The sequence below is a fragment of the Ostrea edulis genome, chromosome 2 (assembly GCF_947568905.1).
Source record: "Ostrea edulis chromosome 2, xbOstEdul1.1, whole genome shotgun sequence".
Classification (NCBI taxonomy): Eukaryota; Metazoa; Mollusca; class Bivalvia; order Ostreida; family Ostreidae; genus Ostrea; species Ostrea edulis.
Window position 1 is genome coordinate 23,834,109 of NC_079165.1, and position 20,636 is coordinate 23,854,744.

Genomic DNA, 20,636 nt, shown 5'->3' on the forward strand with positions numbered 1-20,636 from the left:
AGATAAAGAGGAAACAAAGGTCAGGTAATGAGGAAACAAAGGTCAGATAACGAGGACTCAAGGTCAGATAATGAGGACACAAGTCCACAACATGCAGTGATATCATTGGCCCCACCTCAAATATAAAAGTGGTAGTCACAAAATGACCAGCACATTTATTAACCATGTTGAAATTTTTGCTCATTACTGATTTCAATATCATTCCTATGCATACGAAACATGTTGATGGTTAATCCATACACTCTATATATTAGAAATGGTTGTAAAGGCAGAAAATCACGTCTATCACAGATTAAGATGATGTCAAAGAGCATTTGATGTCCCCAATTTCCACATGTATCATGAGGGTCGATCATTACCATAGTGCATAATCATAATGTTTAAACCAAGTGAAACATTTTAGGATTACCCAAATTTTGAGGCAAAGATATGAGGTTTCATGTACCTACATATGTAGCTCTTTGTTATTTTAAGAAAGGGTTAAAGAAAAGTATAGGTCTGTATGCTGAGGAGCAATTCAACAATACCCCCAATTACTGTGCAGCCTCAATTTTGTAACCATGTTAATTGAACCTGAATTGGCAAATCTGAGAACTGACCATACTGAAAAAAAGATGATTCACCTGGAATGATTCAACCATCAAATTCAAGACCCTGATTTGTGATTCAACTGCTTTGTGAATTATCATTTCACTCCACTGGCACTCATTGATTGTGAAATGTAGAATAAATTTTTAAAAAACCTGTAAATTACATGTAATAGCAATTTAATATTATGGAATGGCCTTGTACATAAAGAACACACAGTTACATGTTTATAAACATAAATACAACATGCTAAAAATGTCCATCATAAGAATCACAACAGATTTTCAAGAATGATATTTAAATTGATGTAAATAAATAAATGTACACTGTGGGGGCATTGCATCATACTGTACATCTTCTCATTCAAATAATGCATTCAGGTAAAGACAATGGAAAACTAAACAGAATGGGGAGGTTCTCTAAAATAAAAACCTTGAAAATTTAAGAAATTCACCTTTTGCAACCTATAGTCATGATATACCTGGTACAACATTCTCTCATACCCATTTTTAAGATTTACCATTGAGCTACTGGTCTGCTGCTACCATAGCCTCAGTCAACAGAATGTACATGTTATCTATAGACCAAGACTCTGGTGTGTGAGAAGGAATTCTAATATCAAATAACAGATAATTAAGTTTATGAAAATAATAAATATAATCATGTGGTCATCACAGCAACTTAAAAAACAAATATTCTATCAATAATTCATTATCATGAAACATAATCATTATCACGATACATAATGAATGATACACATCTTAAATAGCATTAATTTTATTAAATCAGGGTGATGGTACTGCATTTCAATAATTAATAAAAGTTTTATTTATTTATTTTCTATGTATTATGTGTATAACATTCTGTTGTAAGGTATATATGCATTGTAAAGCACCTTTGAGCGTACATAGTGTATGAAAAGGGTGCTATATAAATATGGTATTATTATTATTAATATTTCATACAACAGTTAATTCTAAACTCAAGGCAGACTTTGAATAAGATATTCTCATATATCATATTTTCATATTTGGTACTTCTTGAAAATATTTGGAGAAATGAGTACCTAGCATGCAAGATTTAATAATCATTTCAACACAATGGCAACATTATGCACAATTTCTTTACAAACGAAAAACAACAATATAAATACGAAAATTCCTATCTATAAATCAAATTCTATGTCTATAAAAAATAAAATGATATGATCACCAAAATATATATGTGCTAAAAGATCTGTATGGATATAGCAAACCATATAAAGATCTGTAGATTGACAGCTTCATGAACAACAAAATCAGGGTGATGGTACTGCATTTCAAATATTTTATAAACTGTATGCACGATTTTGCAGCCATTCACTTTGGCACAAAACTTGAAATACTATCATAAACATATATATTCAACTTTGGATATCATCTTAACCCAAAAGAAGACTTGAAGTGTAAACATGTAATGTACAGATTAGAAACAGACTTCAATGTGGCTCCCCTTTGTCATGGATGTGGAGGAATATGTGTACTCCTGTTTGAGCATTTAGAAAAGTAAGACTTTCATAACATTATTCAATATATCCCAGCATATACACACCACACACCACAGTCTTAGTACAGGCAGAAAACTTTAAGTTGTATATAGATACAAGATTCCTTAACGAGAAGTCACATGACGTCTGTTGAAATCTATCTTAATAAGAAGTCACATGACATCTGCTGTTAATTTATCTCAACGAGGAGTCACATGACATCTGCTGTTAATTTATCTTAACAAGAAGTCACATGACATCTGCTGTAAATCTTTCTTAATAAGAAGTCACATGACATTTGCTGTAAATCTATCTTGAGAAGTCACATGTCTGCTGTAAATCTGCAAACTGACATATTGTTCTCGGAAGTATCATGCTGTCTTTACAATTTTATTATGTATTTAATGAAAGAAAAAAGAAAATCACATGCAAAATGTTCTACAAACGAGAATATAAAAAGAGGACATTCTTAATTTGACTCAACACCTCTCTGATTACACAGGTCAAGGACATCTTCTGAAGGAAATGACACTGAGGTAGTTAGCATTCACAGTCTATGAAATCAGTTACCATAGTAACCGTACACAAATTTAAAGTATTCATGATCATTCATTGCAGTTCTAGTTCCAGTTTTGGCCTACAGTAAAACCAGAACTGGTCACAATGAAACCAGAATTGCCATGGTCACAGCGAAAATACCACATTATATTTCAGCAAATAACGTTAGCAGTATTTTCGTGGAACCAGTTTTTGTAATTTTCTGAGAAAAAATCCAGTTTGATTAATATTAGATTTTCTTTTCATTATATAATTCATGTATTACTAAAACTATATACCCGAATATCTTCGAAACATTTCAAAATTTCACCACTTAATACCCTTATCTTAAAACGGCAAATTTAAAACTCGGTGAAATAAATTCACTCATTAAATTTACTCTACATTAACTTTTTATCCTTCAAAGAGAAAAAGTGAGCAAGCTCATATATCCTAATTGCCCCCACAATGAATGGCATTGCTATACACCAAATACAACAAATCACTTTTACATCTTAATGTTTATTTGAATGGCAACATGTTGGGCTTATGGAGCTGGTATACTTTATTATCATATACATTTTTCTTTCTGTATATGTGGTCAATAAAGGAGCCATGTTCAAAAGGGGCATAACTCCCAGGAAAAAAATCAAATAAGAATTTCCTGCACATATACACTGCAATACAGTGCAATACTATAACCATAAAAAAAAGTTATATGAAATTCAATTCAGAGGAGTTGCACTGACAAGTTGTTTCAGTGGAATATTTGATTTAAGCAAAACTTCTATGTTTAAGACAGGCATGACTCCCAGTGGAAAACAATTAAATCAGAATTTCCTTCAAATGTGCATATAACTTAAATTCTGCTAAGCAGTTTCAGATGAGTTGCACCAACAAGAACAGGTCATAAACTTTATACATGTATCCACCACAACTCGTTGCATGGAGTATAACTACCCTCTTCACCAACCCATTAAAGGTAAACCAATAAACCACATTTATACTCCATCAATGCCCTGATATACATGTCACTTCCTGTCTTCTATTTTACTGTCATATGTTTTTCACTGTTCATATTGTGATGTTGGAGACACACGCACCAAAGCAACATTTCTGTGTTACCTTTCTGATGTACAATGAGCAATTTTCGGTACAACAAATCTTGTATGACTTGGCATTATGTTCCAGTATGAACACATGGATACTGTTTCAATATATAGGTGACATTAGGAATCAGGTCCAAAATGTGAAGAGGGCTTCCCAAGTCTTGTCAACTATCATACTTTATTACCCTTGCTCAAATATATTCTATATATCAAGACAATAACAAAGTATCTTATTTACTGTAAACAGGGCTTGAAGCTAACTTTTTATGTCACCAGTCCAGCCAGACTGATGGGGTATAATTTCAACCAGTCCGCAGAAAAATTTACCAGTCCAACACAGAGTTTTCCAGAAATAATTAAACATATTTCGTTGATGTTATTAAAATGAAATCCAACTCAATATGCCTCAGACAATATTGTAACACTCAAATATGGAATTTATACTTACGAATCAGAATAAAAAAATTCTGATTCGTCTGATATCTACAGATCGAAGCATGCCAAATGTGTATAAAATTTCATATTAAGTATATTTTCCAAAATGATGCTTTAGAAAATTAACCAGTCCCATCGGACTGACTAAAACAAATGTCGGTCAGTCCGCCAGACTTTTAGCCAGTCACAGACTGACAGGCATATGTTAATTTCGAGCCCTGGTAAACATAATTTTTACGTGCAGTATTTATTTCTGTTAAGTCTGCACAGTCCCATGATATCTGTGTCATTCCATACCAGTGGATTTAAAGCATGTAAGCTAATTTTACGTAAGCTGTATACAACCCAGCGGAATTTCACACACACAGACCAAACCAAATTAATCTGCAAAATTATGACTCCGGGAAACTATACATAAGTCGACAGTACATGGTTTTGAGTGAATCTGAATTAGACTAAAACTACTTTTCAATGCATCTAGGCAAAAGTTACAAGGTGAAAAATGTATACAAGTACAATTAGCAGGGGGGTGTAAATCCCATGACATCATACAGGAGCCTAAAAATTCAAAATCAAACCACCTGAATTCTTATTGATTCCATGGCAATTTGTTCACTTGACAAAATCCTGTATGTACAAACTACTGTCAATATTCAACATCTGATTTGCAAAAATTTTATTTTCTTAATTTCCCACGAATTATTTTTAAAATCTGCAAGCAGTGATGTATAAATTGAATCAAAATTCACAGAAATTATGTTTCGCTAAAAGACCTGGCAAAGCAAATTCACATAAATAAAATCTCACAAAATTTAAACCTTACTTTGCAGTATAAATAATATTTTACAATCTTATAATATTTCTACAAAATCTATCCTAAACAATTATGTTCACATCTTATTCAGAAACAACAGAAAATATCTATAATGACATTGTGCTTACTCATCTACATTACTTATAAAATGAAATCATCATGACTTTTCCAATATACATTTATAAATTTGACACAGTTGCACCTTGCATATTTTATGGGAAGTCCATGGGGTTATTTTTATCAGGGGTTGATATCTTAATGCCGTGTATTTTCCAGAGATGCCTTGTTTTACTGTCTGCCCTGGAATAAAACTTGCCGCACACATTGCACTCAAAATGAGGAATGTCCCCACAGTTATAGCGCTCGTGTCGCATCTGCGACTTCTTGCTGCTGAAGCCTGATCCACATTTACTGCACTTGAAGACTTTGCTTTTGTTGTGGATCGCATTCAAAGAAATCTTTTTATTCCTGTGCCTGGAAATTTTCTCACCTCGAGTGTTTTCTGGAAGTTCTGGTAACAGATCGAGGACTTCCACTTCTGGCAGACTGGGCTCTGTTTCAGTTGTTAGATCTAAATCGATCTCTGAGTCCGCGTAATTACATACAGGCTTATCATCCACAGAGTACGCAGCCTCACATTCAACTCCATCCTCACTGCCGTCAATTACGCATTTTTGACTCATAAATTCACTTTCATTAACCGTTTCATCTGGAAAAGAATTTTCAGTTTCATTGTCATGAGTGCAATGATCTTTTTCAAAACTGTTTTGGAAATATTGTACACGAACAATTCTCTTTGGATTTTGCTTCCTCTTTGGTCGACTCGAGTAGTTGGGTGGTCTTGTTTCTTGGGCTTCCTGATGTTCTTCCTTAATGGCTATATGTTGGGAAACAGTGGATTCTGTTTCTTCATCCTGGTTTAAAATGAAAAGATTTTGATCCATTTCGATGGTAGAGAGGTTTTCATTATAGGTGTGATCCAGGGAGGAATTGTGGCTGTCTGGGTCTTCCTCAGATTTCAATTCACCTTCATCCAAATGAGCATTGTTTTGTTGTGCAATAAATTCTATATCAACTTCCTCTTTAATTTGAAAATTAGTGGAAGGATTAGAGTCCGATTCCTTTGAGATATAAATTGGAATGCTATCTTGTTCTCTGTGAAATTGTTCAAGAGGTGGATTGGCTAGCCTTTTCCGTCTGTTTTTAAAATTGCTTGAAGGCAAAATCTTGTGAATTTTCACTACATCCTGACTTTCTGAGTTAAGTGTTGACAAACAAATAATGGCATCTACTTCCACATCACCACAAGCTTGATAGTGTTCTTTACAGATTTGTAAGATGACAGATTGTAGCATACGACAGACATCACCTCTGGGGTGGCCCGTGTCTTCATCCATGACTGCTAAACTCTCAGCATCTACCTGAAAAAAATAATTCTTGTATATTGTTAGTTTGAAAAATGTTTGTACATAATGTGCACTCTTTTGTTCACAAATCATAGGCTTTAAATAAGCATGTACATATATCAAAAATGGATTTCTAAATTATGCTTGTATATATAGTAATGAGACAAGAAATGAAAACTAAGAATTACAGAAACATTCAAAAGTTATGAGAAGTGATGAAAAATCGGATAAATTTCATGATAATCGATCATAATCGGAAGAACTGTATCGATTAATGATCGATATAATCGGTATTTACATGTAGTTAATAAATGTTTATTATTTTTTGGGGTTATTTCTATTTAGTTTTATGGATATGTGCAGCATACACACTAGCTGGTGTCACTGAATTCCCACTTTTCAATGTGGAGTCCACTCTGACTCTCCCCCACATATATCTTGATATAAAAGCGGGATTAACAGTCAGATGAATCTCGGATTAGATATTAATTAGTGTACAGGTGAAAATGGATTATGAAAAATAGAATCGATAATCGGAATCGAAGAGCCAAAAACGATCTACAATCGATTGTCGGCGACAATCGTTTCATCACTCGTTATGAGCAAGGTTATAGTTTCAGACAAACAGGATAAAAACAAGAAACTGAAAAACCACACCCTTCCCCAACTTTAGTCGCAGGGGCATAAAAAAAGCTTCAATCTACACAACTTAGGAACATTTGCATTTTGATATGATTTATTGTGGCCCTGACTGCGACTGTAGTCTAGAGGTAGAGCATTTGCCCCGCATGTAAAAGGTCGGGGTTCGAATCCCAGCCGCAACAGACCCAAGTCGTTATAACAAGTAGTGAGAGTTCCATCACCAAATGCTCGGTATCAGGTGTGAATGTCACAGGTCTTCAGAGATGACCTTAAAAGTGTATGCCCTGTATCACAGTAGGTGTGGCACGCTAAAGATCCCTCCATGCTTTAAGGCCGTAAGCGCTGAGCATAGGCCTAAATTTGAAGTCCTTCACCGGTATTGGTGACGTCTCCATATGAGTGAAAAATTCTCGAGAGGGACGTTAAATAAGATAAAATACTGTGGCCCTGCTACTCTTGAAAAGAATTTGTTTAATTAATTCCCTGTATACTCCTATATAAAACCTAGATCTCCAATTATGGCCCCACCCTACCACCGAGGCCCCTTAAAGTACACTGAACGAATCTGGAGATGCTTGCAGATTACTATGAGAAATCATAGTTATTATTGAGAAGATTTTTTTCTATATATTCCCATCTACAATTGTATTGTGGCCCCACCATACCCCCTGGAATCAGGATTTGAACAAATTTGAATCTACATTACCTGGGTATGCTTGCATATTAATATGACAAATCATGCCCCTGTTTTTGTCAAGATAAAGATATTCCCATGTAAAACTTTAATCCTCTATTGTAACCTCACCCTACCCCAACGACCATGATTTAAACAAATTTAAATCTGCACTATGTCAGGAAGCTTTCATGTAAATTTCAACTTTTCTGGTTCAGTGGTTCTTGAGAAAAAGATTTTTAAATGATTACCTCCCTTTTGAGGAAGTATGACCCTTCATTTCAACTTTGAATCCCTTTTAGCTAGGGATAATTTGTACCAAGAGTGATTGAAATTGGCTCGGTGGTTCTGGAGAAGAAGATATAATGAGAAAAGTTTACAGGTAGGTAGGTAGATGGATGGATGGATGGACAAAAGGTGATCAGAAAAGATCACTTAAGCTTTCAGCTCAGGTGAGCTAAAAAAAAACTACCGACATTTCTGGGAATGTTGGGTTTATTTATCTACACTGATCTAGAAATATCTTATAGGGATTTTTTTGTTTGAAAAAGATTTTGTATCAAATAAAGTGAATTGTTTGTGAACTCTTGTCTCAGTACTGTATGCAGTTGTGATATTCAAACTGTAAGCATCACAAACGAACCCCACTTTGTGGGATTAATTATTTGCTAAATTCAAAGTTTACAACTCTTTCAAATAAATGTCAACAGAGCCCAAACTGAAACTTGAGAGGATCTGACACCCATTGATACAAGTTCATTTATACATTTTCAATTCAATAGCTGCAGGGAGAGCCCAAAAAGTCGGGAAAACTCTCAAATGTATGAAATCTGCTAAGGCCAAGGTCCACAACTCTTTGAAATCAAAAATAAAAAAAGTGAGGGGGGGGGGGGGGGGGGGGCAACAAAACCCAAACTCAAACTTGATCTGAGACCCATTCATATATGTTCAAGTATAAATTTTCAAATCAATCACTGCAGAGATAGTAAAAAACTGGGGGAAAACTGTCAATGCATTGGCACATTTTTGAACTGGTTGATAACTATAGGCTTTTCCCTGCATGTAGACGGAACCCTAACAAGGGATTTGTTCTGATGATAGAAATGAACAGAAATACAAACTGGATATCTTACATCCACTGTAAATTTTAGGAAAATATCAAATCCCTGGGTCAGAACAATGTAAATTTCATTAAATGATAATGAAGTATTGTACAGAATTTCAAGGTTATCCGACAAACCATATAGAAGAAGTGTTCACAGGCTATTCTACATCCTCCTCTCTTAAGATCCACTATAACTTTAAGGGTATCAATTGATTCTCATGTCCTGACAATATGCACATTTACAAATGGCAATGAAGCACTGTACAATGTTTCAAATCTATCAGATAAGCCATATAATAGGAGAAGTGTTCACAAGCTATTTTACATCCTCCATCGCTCTTAGACCCACTATATCTTTTGGTATTGTACAAATTGATAAGCCATAGAAGAGGAGAAGCGTTCCAAAGATTTTGAGACAGATTGAGAGAAATTACAAAAACAATATGTCTCCCCTGGAAGCAGGGAGGCATAATTTATAAAATGCTGGTGTCAAGGTATATGTATGCAAATTAAATCAAACATTAACATCATTAGATTTTGAATTTCAACGGATTGTGGAAACCAACCATGCTTCAGAAATATGGTTAATACCGTATATACTCCCTATAGGTTGGTTTGCGTATAAGTCGGTTGTATAGTTCTTATATTATTTTGGAGGGAATTGTCATTGACCCATTTATAAGTTGGTCTATCTTTTTTTCAAGAATCGGTTGACAATTTCAAATCAACGCTCTAATGTTTTTACTTGTGTTTCAAATAATATTTTGAGAAATGCGCAGATATTTGTCTAATGATATTTTTTCCCAACAAATCAATTTCATATCAATACTCTTATGTATTTAACTGTGTTCCAATAATGTTTAGGGATATGACATCGATATTTCACTTTTTATTCTCAATAAATTAAACAGTTACTATTTTGTTTATTTCGTTCATGTTTTTGTCAATACATTACGCCATCCAGAAAAATACCAATCTTCTTAAGACACTCCTGTAAGTCGGACATAGAGTTTTGGACCAAAATTTTACTCCCAAAAATCCGACTTATAGGTGAGTATATACGGTAATTAGAATAGAGTACATGACCTGTATCGTGATCTATGGCACACGATGTCGATTAGGCCTATTTGCTAGACTGGCTATTCGGTGTATAGTGATTTTTCTACATTTTTAACAAGGGTCCTGTGGCTTTTGAATTGGGAAAAATTGTCGACATTTCAGTCAAATTGGGAAAAATCAATTTTATCGTAAATAAGTTTTAAAATCATATCAAACATTATATTATCTTTATTTTACACATATAATTTTCTTTAACCTTCTAAAATTTTCATCTATTCTATCCAAATCATCATTCCCATAACTCTTATGTATATAATTCACATCGAATGTTTTTTTAAATACGTTTTCCTTTCATAATTCTATTATTGGGAAAAATGCAAGCAAAATTGGGAAAAAATTGGTAATTTTTAGGAGGGGAAAGGGACGAAATTCGGACCCAAAATGGGCCTAAAAAAATCACTGATGTATGTCTGATTAATACATCACAGTATAACCAAAATATACATATTATTATACATACATATGAGAGGTGGTAAATAAGTCTCTGTTTATATATGTAGATATTTGTAGCTGTGACAAGAATAACTTTTCTTTTTATAATACCCAGAACTCATACCAAGTTGCTTTTCTATCGTACACACTGCCATTCCTGAGAGTACTAAATCTTGCAAAAACTTCATATCAAAGATCATAAATCAATAATTCTGGTCATTAATGAATGAAAATGAAATGTATTAATACTGATCTTTAAATATCATTTAATTTTTTTTTTATTCAGAACTTTTATACAGTCACATTATTAATGAGGGATTATTCTACGAAAACAATAAAAATAATTTCTCGTTTCCCCCGGCATGCACAATTTTTAACACAATCACAGATAGATCTACTGTTCCTGTGGCTGTGCAAGTATAGTGTGTATAAGTATACGATAACAGCTTTTGCAAGATGATGGCAACACCACTGGAAATCCTGACAAAAATGATTGTAGAATGTAAATATGAAAAAAAAAAAAATTCAGAAATTTCAAAAAATGAACTGCAGTGCTTCACACCAGCATACTTGAATACAGTACACTTGGAAGGGGCGGGGGGGAGGGGGGACTGCAGATGCAGCTCCTGCCGAGTGCACGGTGTGGAAGTGGTGCATGGCTGAATGAAAATATCTTTTTTCCAATATATCATATACTGTTTTAGTTTGCTGTTTCCTTTTATGCAAATTTTGCAGCCTTTCATCTGCATTACTACCAATTTTTGCTTTTTGTTTAATTTTTATTTTTTGTTCTGTCTTTCAAAAGTTTCATTTTTATTTCATCTTCGTTTGTATCCCTTGTAACTTATTTACTTCACCCTGCTATATATTATTTATTTTATTATTATTATATTTACTATACCCTGCTATATATTATTTATTTTATCATTATTATATTACTACACCCTGCTATATATTATTTATTTTATTATATTTTTCCTTATTTTACATTATAACATTTATAGTGCTTCTTAACAATTCTTAATGCTGTGGTTTGAATTTAATGCTTAAATTTTATAGTGAAAGACTTTTGTTTGATTTGTATTTAATTCTTAACTTCTGAAACTGTCTATCTATATAGTATGCATGTAAATATGTGGGTTTTTTCGGTTAAAATTTTGTTTTGCATGCTTACCTTGTGATATTTGTATTTTATTTTGTCTGTGATAGTCGGTTTAAGAGCTCTGTAGAGCTACTGTTATTTGTTGTCACTTGTACACAGTGCTGACTTTAACACATGAAGTGCCAATGTGCTTCAAGAGGTATACACAGTGTGAAATGCAGCAGTTCATACCCAAATGAATTTTGAAAATGAAATTTATTTCTTAAATAACATACATATTATATGTTATATAAGTCTCTGAGACTATATACAACTACTTTATGTTCCATCATCAGATGAAATACCTATCAACACAGCTTTATTTCGTTATTTTCCAAACATCTATATCGTACCAACCAAGGTAAAGACTCGAACCGTTGATTGATAAAAACGAAAAAGTGCCAAATGTTTACAAAAAAAAAGAACAGAAATTTAATTCAGTTCGAAATTCCTCGATTGATACAAGGAATATCATGTTGGAAACCAAATACATAATTATATAATTCCTGAAACCAGCCCCATTAGCTGCAGTGAGATAAGTGAAACTAATATAATGAAATCTCCATAGAATTAGCATGATCTTTTGTTGACAAGCACTAAATTTCATTAGAAAAATACCTCGCTCAGTTATTTCGCTACGAACGCCTTCATCTTGAATTTGAAAAGAAATTGAGTTTGCGTGATCGCAATACACACGAATTTCTGCGCACCCTCTAGCGTGGCGGCAGAACGCTTTACTCGGAATCAGCTCGTATTCAGTTTTACACACGGAATGGGGGATTGGAGTGTGGGTGGAGTTATAATCGGGGGGAAAACTTGTACTAGACAAATTGTAGTTTTTCAAAGAAAATTCACTACGGGTATTTCTGCCCGTTTCTTTTTCTTTCCTTCTGTTTTTAAACAACATTTACTCAGGTTTTTCTCAGTCAGGATTTGAACATAACCCTCACAACTCAACCTGACCGGGGGTAATAGGGTTTGAATAATTCCCTCTCTCGCACACATTCTCACGGACAGATATTCCTTCTAAACAAAGGCTAGAAGTATTAGACCGTAAAAAACTAGTAACTGGCTTCTTAAAAAGAGAAAAGTTGGCTATACTAGTAGCCAGCTACTTGAACCTGGAAAAGTTAGCTTCTGGTAGCCAGTTACTAGTAGCCAGCTACTAAAAGTAAGAAAAGTTAGCTAATCGTAGCTAGCTAGTACAAAATATAAAAGTTATAATTACTGATAGCCAGCTACCAGATAAAGGTTAATGAGTTCGAAAATTATTATCTATCAGATTTATTTCTAAAGAGTACGAGGAGTCGTATGAAATTTCATGCTCAATTATCCCCAATTACATAACGTTGCAATGCAAAATACGAATAAACTTTTTCAACTGAGTATTTACTTTAAAAATGATACGGATTGAATTCAAACCTTCATTCATTTGATATACCATACATTTTGAGATATCTGCTACTTTTACAATTTGATTCGAGTTACTCTGAAATTCAACATTGGTGTGAATACCGTAAGGTACTTTGTGTTTGTATTAGATATCTGACGAATTTACGACTATACATTTGGCAAGAAGTGATAGAGGGTGTTTTGATACGCCACGAATTTTCAGATATCGCTCTTAAGGAAATCAGCTACTTATACATTTTGATTATCGGTACAATGAAATTTCAAGATCTGTGTGAATACCTTAAGGAACTCAATGTTTATATTATATATTTAACTAACTTCCCAACGATACGTATGGCGAGTAGTGATATTGGGTATCGTGATAGGTCATGAATTTTCAGATATCACGCTTAAGGAAGTCAGCTACTTATACCTTTGTGGCAGATAACCTGAAATTTCAAGTTTTTCGCAAATATCTTAAGGCAATCTATGTTTGTATTAGATATCTCATTAATTTACCAATATACATGTGAAGAGGAGTGGTATTAGATATCTTCATAAGCCATCAATTTTCAGATATCACCATTACGGAAGTCAGTTACTTATACCTTTTGATTCCTGGTAACCTGAAATTTCAAAATTTTCGTAGATATCTTAAGGAAATTTGTGTTTATATTAGATATTTGACTAATTTACAACTATCAAAGTGAAGAGGAGTGATATTAGGTCCTGCACATAACATACATACAGACAGATATTAGTAAAATAAACACAGATTAAAAGAAGTAGAATACATATAAACTTAAGAAATAATTATGAATGTAAGACAAATAGGAACAAAATGAAGCTTAAAAAGTCGGGTGATAATCTCTAAGATAATTACTCTTAAAACACACAACACTGGTTGAGTTTCTTATATTTCCACTCAAGGCATAATGGGAAATAATGGAACAACCCATGACAACAATAAAAACCATAGGGACGACATATACAATACAAAGACAGAAGACACTCTCGAACATATCACTTATGCAACGATACAAATACATGTATATATATTGGTCATCATTTTATCGTCAAATTAAGGAAATAAGAAAATAGCTGTAGTTAAAGTTTTATGATTTTCTCGTTATTGCAACTATTGTAATCTGCTATCTTTTTTGTTCATAAAACAATCCTATGAATTCTTCTCCACTTTTCATGTGGTATTGCATATTGTTTATCCCTTTTATTGGGTCCAGTTGGTTTATCTTTATTAAATTTAGATTTCAATATTCTGTAAATTTTTCTATCGTCAGTTTTATTAAATAGTAATGGTATTATGTGGAAGGGAATAATTGGTTCTTGTTCCTTAATCAGATGATCAATATTATATAATCTCTACTGCTTGTATTACTCCGATAAATCCCCCCCCCCCCCCCCAAAAAAAAATTTAAATTAAAAAAAAAGATTTATTATTAAATATTGTTTGGAAGTCATTATATTCCCTTCCTCGTTTAGTAACGAGTTTATTAGATAAATATTGTATTTTAATTCCTTCAAATACACCGATTTTTTTTTTTTTTTTAAATGTACTTTAAGTTTTATCGTTACATACCAGAGAACACTTTTGTTCCCGTGTCATAGAAATTATTCAAACTTATAGCTAACCATCTCAATGTACTCAAAAGAACAAAACAAAACACTGTGTTGGTGGTTGGGTTCTTTAATGCTGTTTATTTATCCAGGGGTCCGTGTTTACCCAACTATCTATTTTGTATTGCTTGTAGGAGTTATGAGATTGATCACTGTTCGTTATCTTCACCTTGCATCCTTATTCTACATTGTGGGGGATGATCGTAAACTCGGGGGGGGGGGGATGAAACTGCGGTAAAATTGAGTTTTTAAAGTGACTTCGTTTGGTTGGTTACTTTTTAATCTGATTGAGTTAATTTGTAAAGTGTATAACTTATATAGCTTGATATGAAACATGTTTTTTTTTTATTACTACGATAATATCCAAAGATTATGGCATTTAGCTTTAAAAAGAATCACTGTCCGGGTACATGTGGGAGTGCTGTCCTCTGCGCAGGCGCACGTGTGTGTAATTGGCGCGAATCCTGCTATTCATAATTATAGCAACAAAACCAGTAAAGCAACTTACAAGATTTACAACCATCACCCAATCGCGCCCACTGCAACCCAACCCCCACCCCTACAAAAACCACATACTGACCTTTCACTTTCCTCTCTCTGCCAATCAGTGTTCATCGACGAATATGAATGGGATGGAACGGCTTACGATGCTATTTGTGTTATGTAATGAACTAAAGAACGATGAATTATGTAATGAAATTATATCAATATTTCGTTTCATTACCTACATTCTCGTGTATATTTTATACTGTAGCGGATGTTCACTGGGACACTGAAAATGAAGTAGATCTATGCTTATAGAGGAATAATCGTCATAATGGCTGAAATTTGAAACTGAAATGAATGGGTCCACATAATGACTTAAATTACTGTCATTCACCGAAATTACCAAAGAAATGACTGAAATTACTAATAAATAATGCTGATTATAGTAGACCGTGACTGAAATTACCAATAATACTGCTTAATTATAATGGGTTCGAATTTTTATCCGGGTTCTTTCCTCTTTAAAATTGCATTTGTCACGAACAAAAGTAAAATTTCAAAATATTATTCTTGTACATATCCTCCACTTTCCATCCACTACTTTGGAACATTAAATTGGTGTAACAAGCTACAGAGAGAACTAGGGGACAAATACATTGCACAACCAATACTATCATGTCAACTTTCAATATTGAATGCACAGTTGAATGTTCCAACATGCAATCAGAAATAGCTACATTACAACATGTTATCTCCGCAAAAAATGAAATCATTGTAGACCAAGGTATCTGGATTAAAAATCTTAGCTATGGCATCTTCAAACTACAAGATCAGCTGATCTAGGAAAAGTTACACACAATTCGAATAGATGCCTCTTTATTCATGGATGACACTGTCGCGTTCCCCACACCAAAGTCTCCTTTGATGTATATGTTCAATATTAAGACACAACCAAAGGACAGGCAAAATAGTCAAGGCAGCTTGGGAGGGAACAACAATAGTAGAAGTTTTATACAGGACAACGAAAGGTGAAGATAACGAACAGTGATCAATGTCATAACTTGTACAAGGAATACAAAATAGAGAGTCGGGCAAACACGGACCCCGGGATATACCAGAAGTCGGATCAGATGCCTAGGAGGAGTAAGCATCTCCTGTCGACTGGTAAACCTGCCGTGAGCCCTTTATCTTGATCAGATAAACAAAGTAATCCATAGTCAAATTCAATGTGCCAAGGACGGTCTAATAATCGCCATGAAACACGTCAGACAGCATTTGACCCAAAGATAGGTTGTATTGGCAAATGAGATCATTATAACGACCATAGAATTTGCGAAATGCTGACTTTAAACGAGAATGTTGAAACACCTGATACACTAACTTGTTTGTCAGTAGCCTGCCTAGATTTAAAAACTGATCATACACAGAACAAGCTCTTGCGTATCGAATCAGTGTAAAGATATAAACATCATATGCAGATGATAATGGAATATTGCTACATAAATATGGGAAGTTGACGATAGAGAAGCTGAAATCATACCATTTGTCATAAAGTTTAGTTATTAGTTTGCGTTAAAGGGACTGGTTTACGATTTTTGATAAAAATATTTTTTCATTTTTGATGTTAAACATTTAGAATATAACTCATTTAATGTTGACAACCAAATTTTGACCTTCTGAATGCAAGAATAAAAGCAATATTTTAGCCTTGAATCTGTGATATGTAAACAAAGACTCAAGTCTTTTTATGTATACAAAGAAACAAGTGAAATATAATTTTTGTAATATAAAGCATCTTAATTTTACGTAGTCACAAATTTTTAACTTTTAGATGACACATTTTACTCCAAAAATACTTGAAATGTGAAAGATATAATAAACTTTGATCGATATCCATTTCTGTTGAAAATTTTGTAAACAATAACATACAGCAATCTTTGTTTACAAAACAAATAATGAACTCTCTAAAATGTGCTTCATTTGATAATGTATAACCTTAATTTTTTATGTGAAATCTTTTAAACACATTAGACAGTCGATTTTGATCATTAAAAGTGAAAAAGAAAATTTTGGGGGAAATCGTGAATCAGTCCCTTTAATATTCATTTTCAGTAAAACATCGAAGTACGAAGCAGATGTGAAGGACTCTGTGGTATCTTTTATTTCGAGTTCAGAAGAATATATTGAATTGACATATGAATGAAAATGATTATTGTTGATGAAAGGAGAAGATAACGAACAGCGATAGATGAAACGTCGACGATTATCTAAATGTCGAGTCGAAGGCCACAGCAAGAAATTGTTTCTTATGTAGAAGCTATTGAATAAACTATGCTTTATAAGAATATAAAAACAGGTCAGATAACAAAGGAGCACAATTCATGTCCATGGGAATTCCAATATATTGTTGGAAGACCTGATCATTAAAGACTACGAAGATATTGTCAATGCGGAACTCCAGCATATTTCTTGTTTCAACTTCAGAGTACTTGTGTGTGGAATCAGAGTGGTAATGTTTTGGATGACAGATCGCTGGATACGAATATTTACTTTTTCCATCTTTGTTCAAGAATCAAGTGTCCATGATGTCAAAAATTCTCAACTTTTATCGTTAGAAATTTTCGTGTAAATTGTTGAAAGGTCGTACGTTTTGATGTTGTTGATTTGAGAAAAGTTTTGCGATTTCAAATTTACTTAAAGTTGTTTGATTATTTTTAGAATCCATATTTGATTTACACCACTTCTGGCATATGTTGTTGCACAGCACGTTTGGAGTTTTCCTTTACAGCTGTTAATATCAATATTCAAGGAAGAACAGATGGGCAGAACCAAACATCCAATCAAGGAAGAACACATATAAAGGACATAGTACACACTCAAAAGCGGAGCAGAGAAATGTACATGTTGCAACCATGAGAATCAGAAAAACAATCAAAGTCCTGTGCAGCACAAACACACAAGGAAACAAGTTTATTTATTTGAACATCTAATATAGAGTACGTGAACTACAGATAAAAGGCGAAGATAACGAACAGTTATCAATTTCATAACTCCTACAAGCAATACAAAATAGATAGTTGGGCAAACACGGACCCCTGGACACCCCAGAGTGGGAGCAGGTGCCTAGGAGGAGTAAGCATCCCCTGTCGACCAGTCACACCCGTCGTGAGCCCTATAGTCAGATCAGGTAAACGGAGTTATCCGTAGTCAAAATCAGTGTGCCAAGAACGGCTTAACAATCGGTATGAAACACGTCAGACATGTTGCAGGGAAAAAGTACTATGTTCACAAAGAGACGAAATACACCACTGATAAAGCCAGAACTACAGAGCTGATGCCGTGATGAAATCAGATGTTGTTGTCTGTCACCTTCTGTGCAATGACACTGAAAAAGTTGAAAACTCTGAAACTTTGAAGAATACTCCGAAACGTTTTGTATAGCACACAGATTTAACACCGTCTAATTCATTGCATGTCAAGTGAAATAATTTAGACTTCATCACTATGTTAGAAAATGATGCTGTAAAGTACGACAACATAGGATATATCCTTTTTTGTGGGGATCTAAATGCCAGGACAAGAACTGCGATATAAAGAACAGACATTCAGATCCTCACATCCCAGCTTTCTTTGAACATGTTGAAAATCTTTTAAGTTTTAGATGTAGTCATGGTCGTATTGTTAGTGAGAGGGAAAGAGCTTGGATTGGTTTTGCACATCACACGATCAACATTGATTGAATGATAGCACTGTAGAGGATTGGAATGAAAATTTAGATGTTTCCAATACAATGTAAATAGTGGCTAACTACTTTTGATATCAAATTCATTTTCAAGTAATGTTTTGTATTTCAAGGTGCATGATCAGCATATTCCAGGGTTGTCAGATCACTCAAGACGTTTTTTTTGGGGGGGGGGTCCTTTTTCTCCAACGGATGCTGCTTTTTCAACAGGAGTTTAGTAGATTTACATTTACAGGAACGTGCATGTCAGATTAGTGCCATTTTTCACAAATCTGCGCATGACAGGAAGTCTGAGAACAGTGATCTACCAGATTCTGTCTGAAGCTTCCAAACAGCTCGGGATAACCATGAGGTACAAAATACAATTAACAAATGTTGTCAAAGTTAACTTTTTCGTACAAAGGTAGAGAAATTGAACGTTAGTTGTTTTATAGATATCTTGAAAACATGTATATAATGTATCTGGCTTATTTATAAATTGTAAACACGATTTGTATAAACGTGGTTTGAAGGCCTCCTTTAAGTTAATCAAGTGTTTTGGTAACGATAAACCAAATGCGAATATCTTAATTCACCATTTTGACCACACAGCATAGCAAGTGGTTCTGCATAGAAGTGACACAGAACTTACAGCTGTTAAACGAACACGTTATGTTATTGAAAATTTCATTAGCAATAAACAAACTGAGAACTACCAGAATTGTTTTTCTTGAATTTTTTGGGCAAAATTGTGGATATAAATATGTATTTGGTATGTCACATATAAGAGTTCTATATTTGATGTATTTGTGGGCTTCAAATCAAGAATGAACTTGGAAGTCATCTATTATATGTTTTGATCACTGTTCGTTATCTTCACCTTTCATGTGAGGACATTGTCTAATGCTGTAGAATATTTGCAACATATTGTGACTTATAACCTGAAAATGCATTTCAAGAGAGCAAAATGTTATCTGAAAACAAAAGTAGCTGCTAGCTCGGTATTGCCTACTTTCTATGGAGAAAAACGTGATAATATTCATGCAACAAACTTCCCGTCAAAAGCGTACAATGAGTTGAAAATAAGATTTATTAATCAATGGAGTACTAACTTATCTTAATATGCTGTAAATCAGAAAGTCAAACTATGAACATATGTCTTATTTAAAATAAGATTTTTTTTCGGTAATAAAGAAAACATCTACATGTACTTTAAAATCTTTGAATTTGCTCTTATGAATTACCAATTGAAGTCGATAGGCATAAAACATTCCTGACAGTGTATCAGGCCAAACTTTCATAGAAGATGATTCTTTTATCTTTGAATGCCCTCTATATATTACAATTGTACAAAAAGAAAAGAATTCATGGACTATATTCAAAATTTTAACATTCAGCAGCATTATAAAAGAAGATGTGCTCTTAAAACTTAAATGCTCCTGAAAGAACCTAAACTGATGAAAAACTTTACATAAATATAGGATCTCCCATGGTTTGATATGATTTATATTCAATGAGTTGTGTGTTTTCTATCCCCGAGCCTTAGCCTTAGCAAATTTTGCAGCCCTTCACCGGCAATGGTGACGTCCCCATATGAGCGAAATATTCTCGAAAGGGATGTTAAGCAATATACAATCAATCATTCAATAAATCAATATGTTTTGTTGTTATTCGCGAAAACCACATATTATATATCTTTTTAATGTAATCCACAATGTATATATAAGATGTAACTAAGAAATCCTGACCAGTTCTATTCCTGGATTTTTGTTGAGATCATTTCGCTACGATTAACTATGTACAGGTATGTTGTATTAGCGTTGTACTCTGTCCTCTGCTAACACAGCTTTTAATTTTCAAAACTCAAATAGAATCA

At 33.7% G+C, this 20,636-nt stretch overlaps 1 protein-coding gene across 1 annotated transcript; it reads right to left on the reverse strand.

The window, feature by feature from the left end:
* Positions 1–750: 750 nt before the first annotated feature.
* On the reverse strand, positions 751–12,192 carry LOC125680181 (early growth response factor homolog 1-like). Its single transcript, XM_048919622.2, has 2 exons — positions 12,145–12,192; positions 751–6,429 (listed from the first exon to the last, which is right to left on the reverse strand). The coding sequence occupies exon 2, from the start codon at positions 6,403–6,405 to the stop codon at positions 5,221–5,223; it is 1,185 nt and encodes a 394-aa protein (XP_048775579.2). The 5' UTR covers positions 6,406–6,429; positions 12,145–12,192; the 3' UTR covers positions 751–5,220.
* Between the last annotated feature and the right edge of the window lie 8,444 nt (positions 12,193–20,636).

What these genes read in the sequence shown, in the direction of transcription:
- LOC125680181 (XM_048919622.2), bottom strand. Translation starts at nt 6,405, where the DNA reads ATGGATGAAGACACGGGCCACCCCAGAGGTGATGTCTGTCGTATGCTA.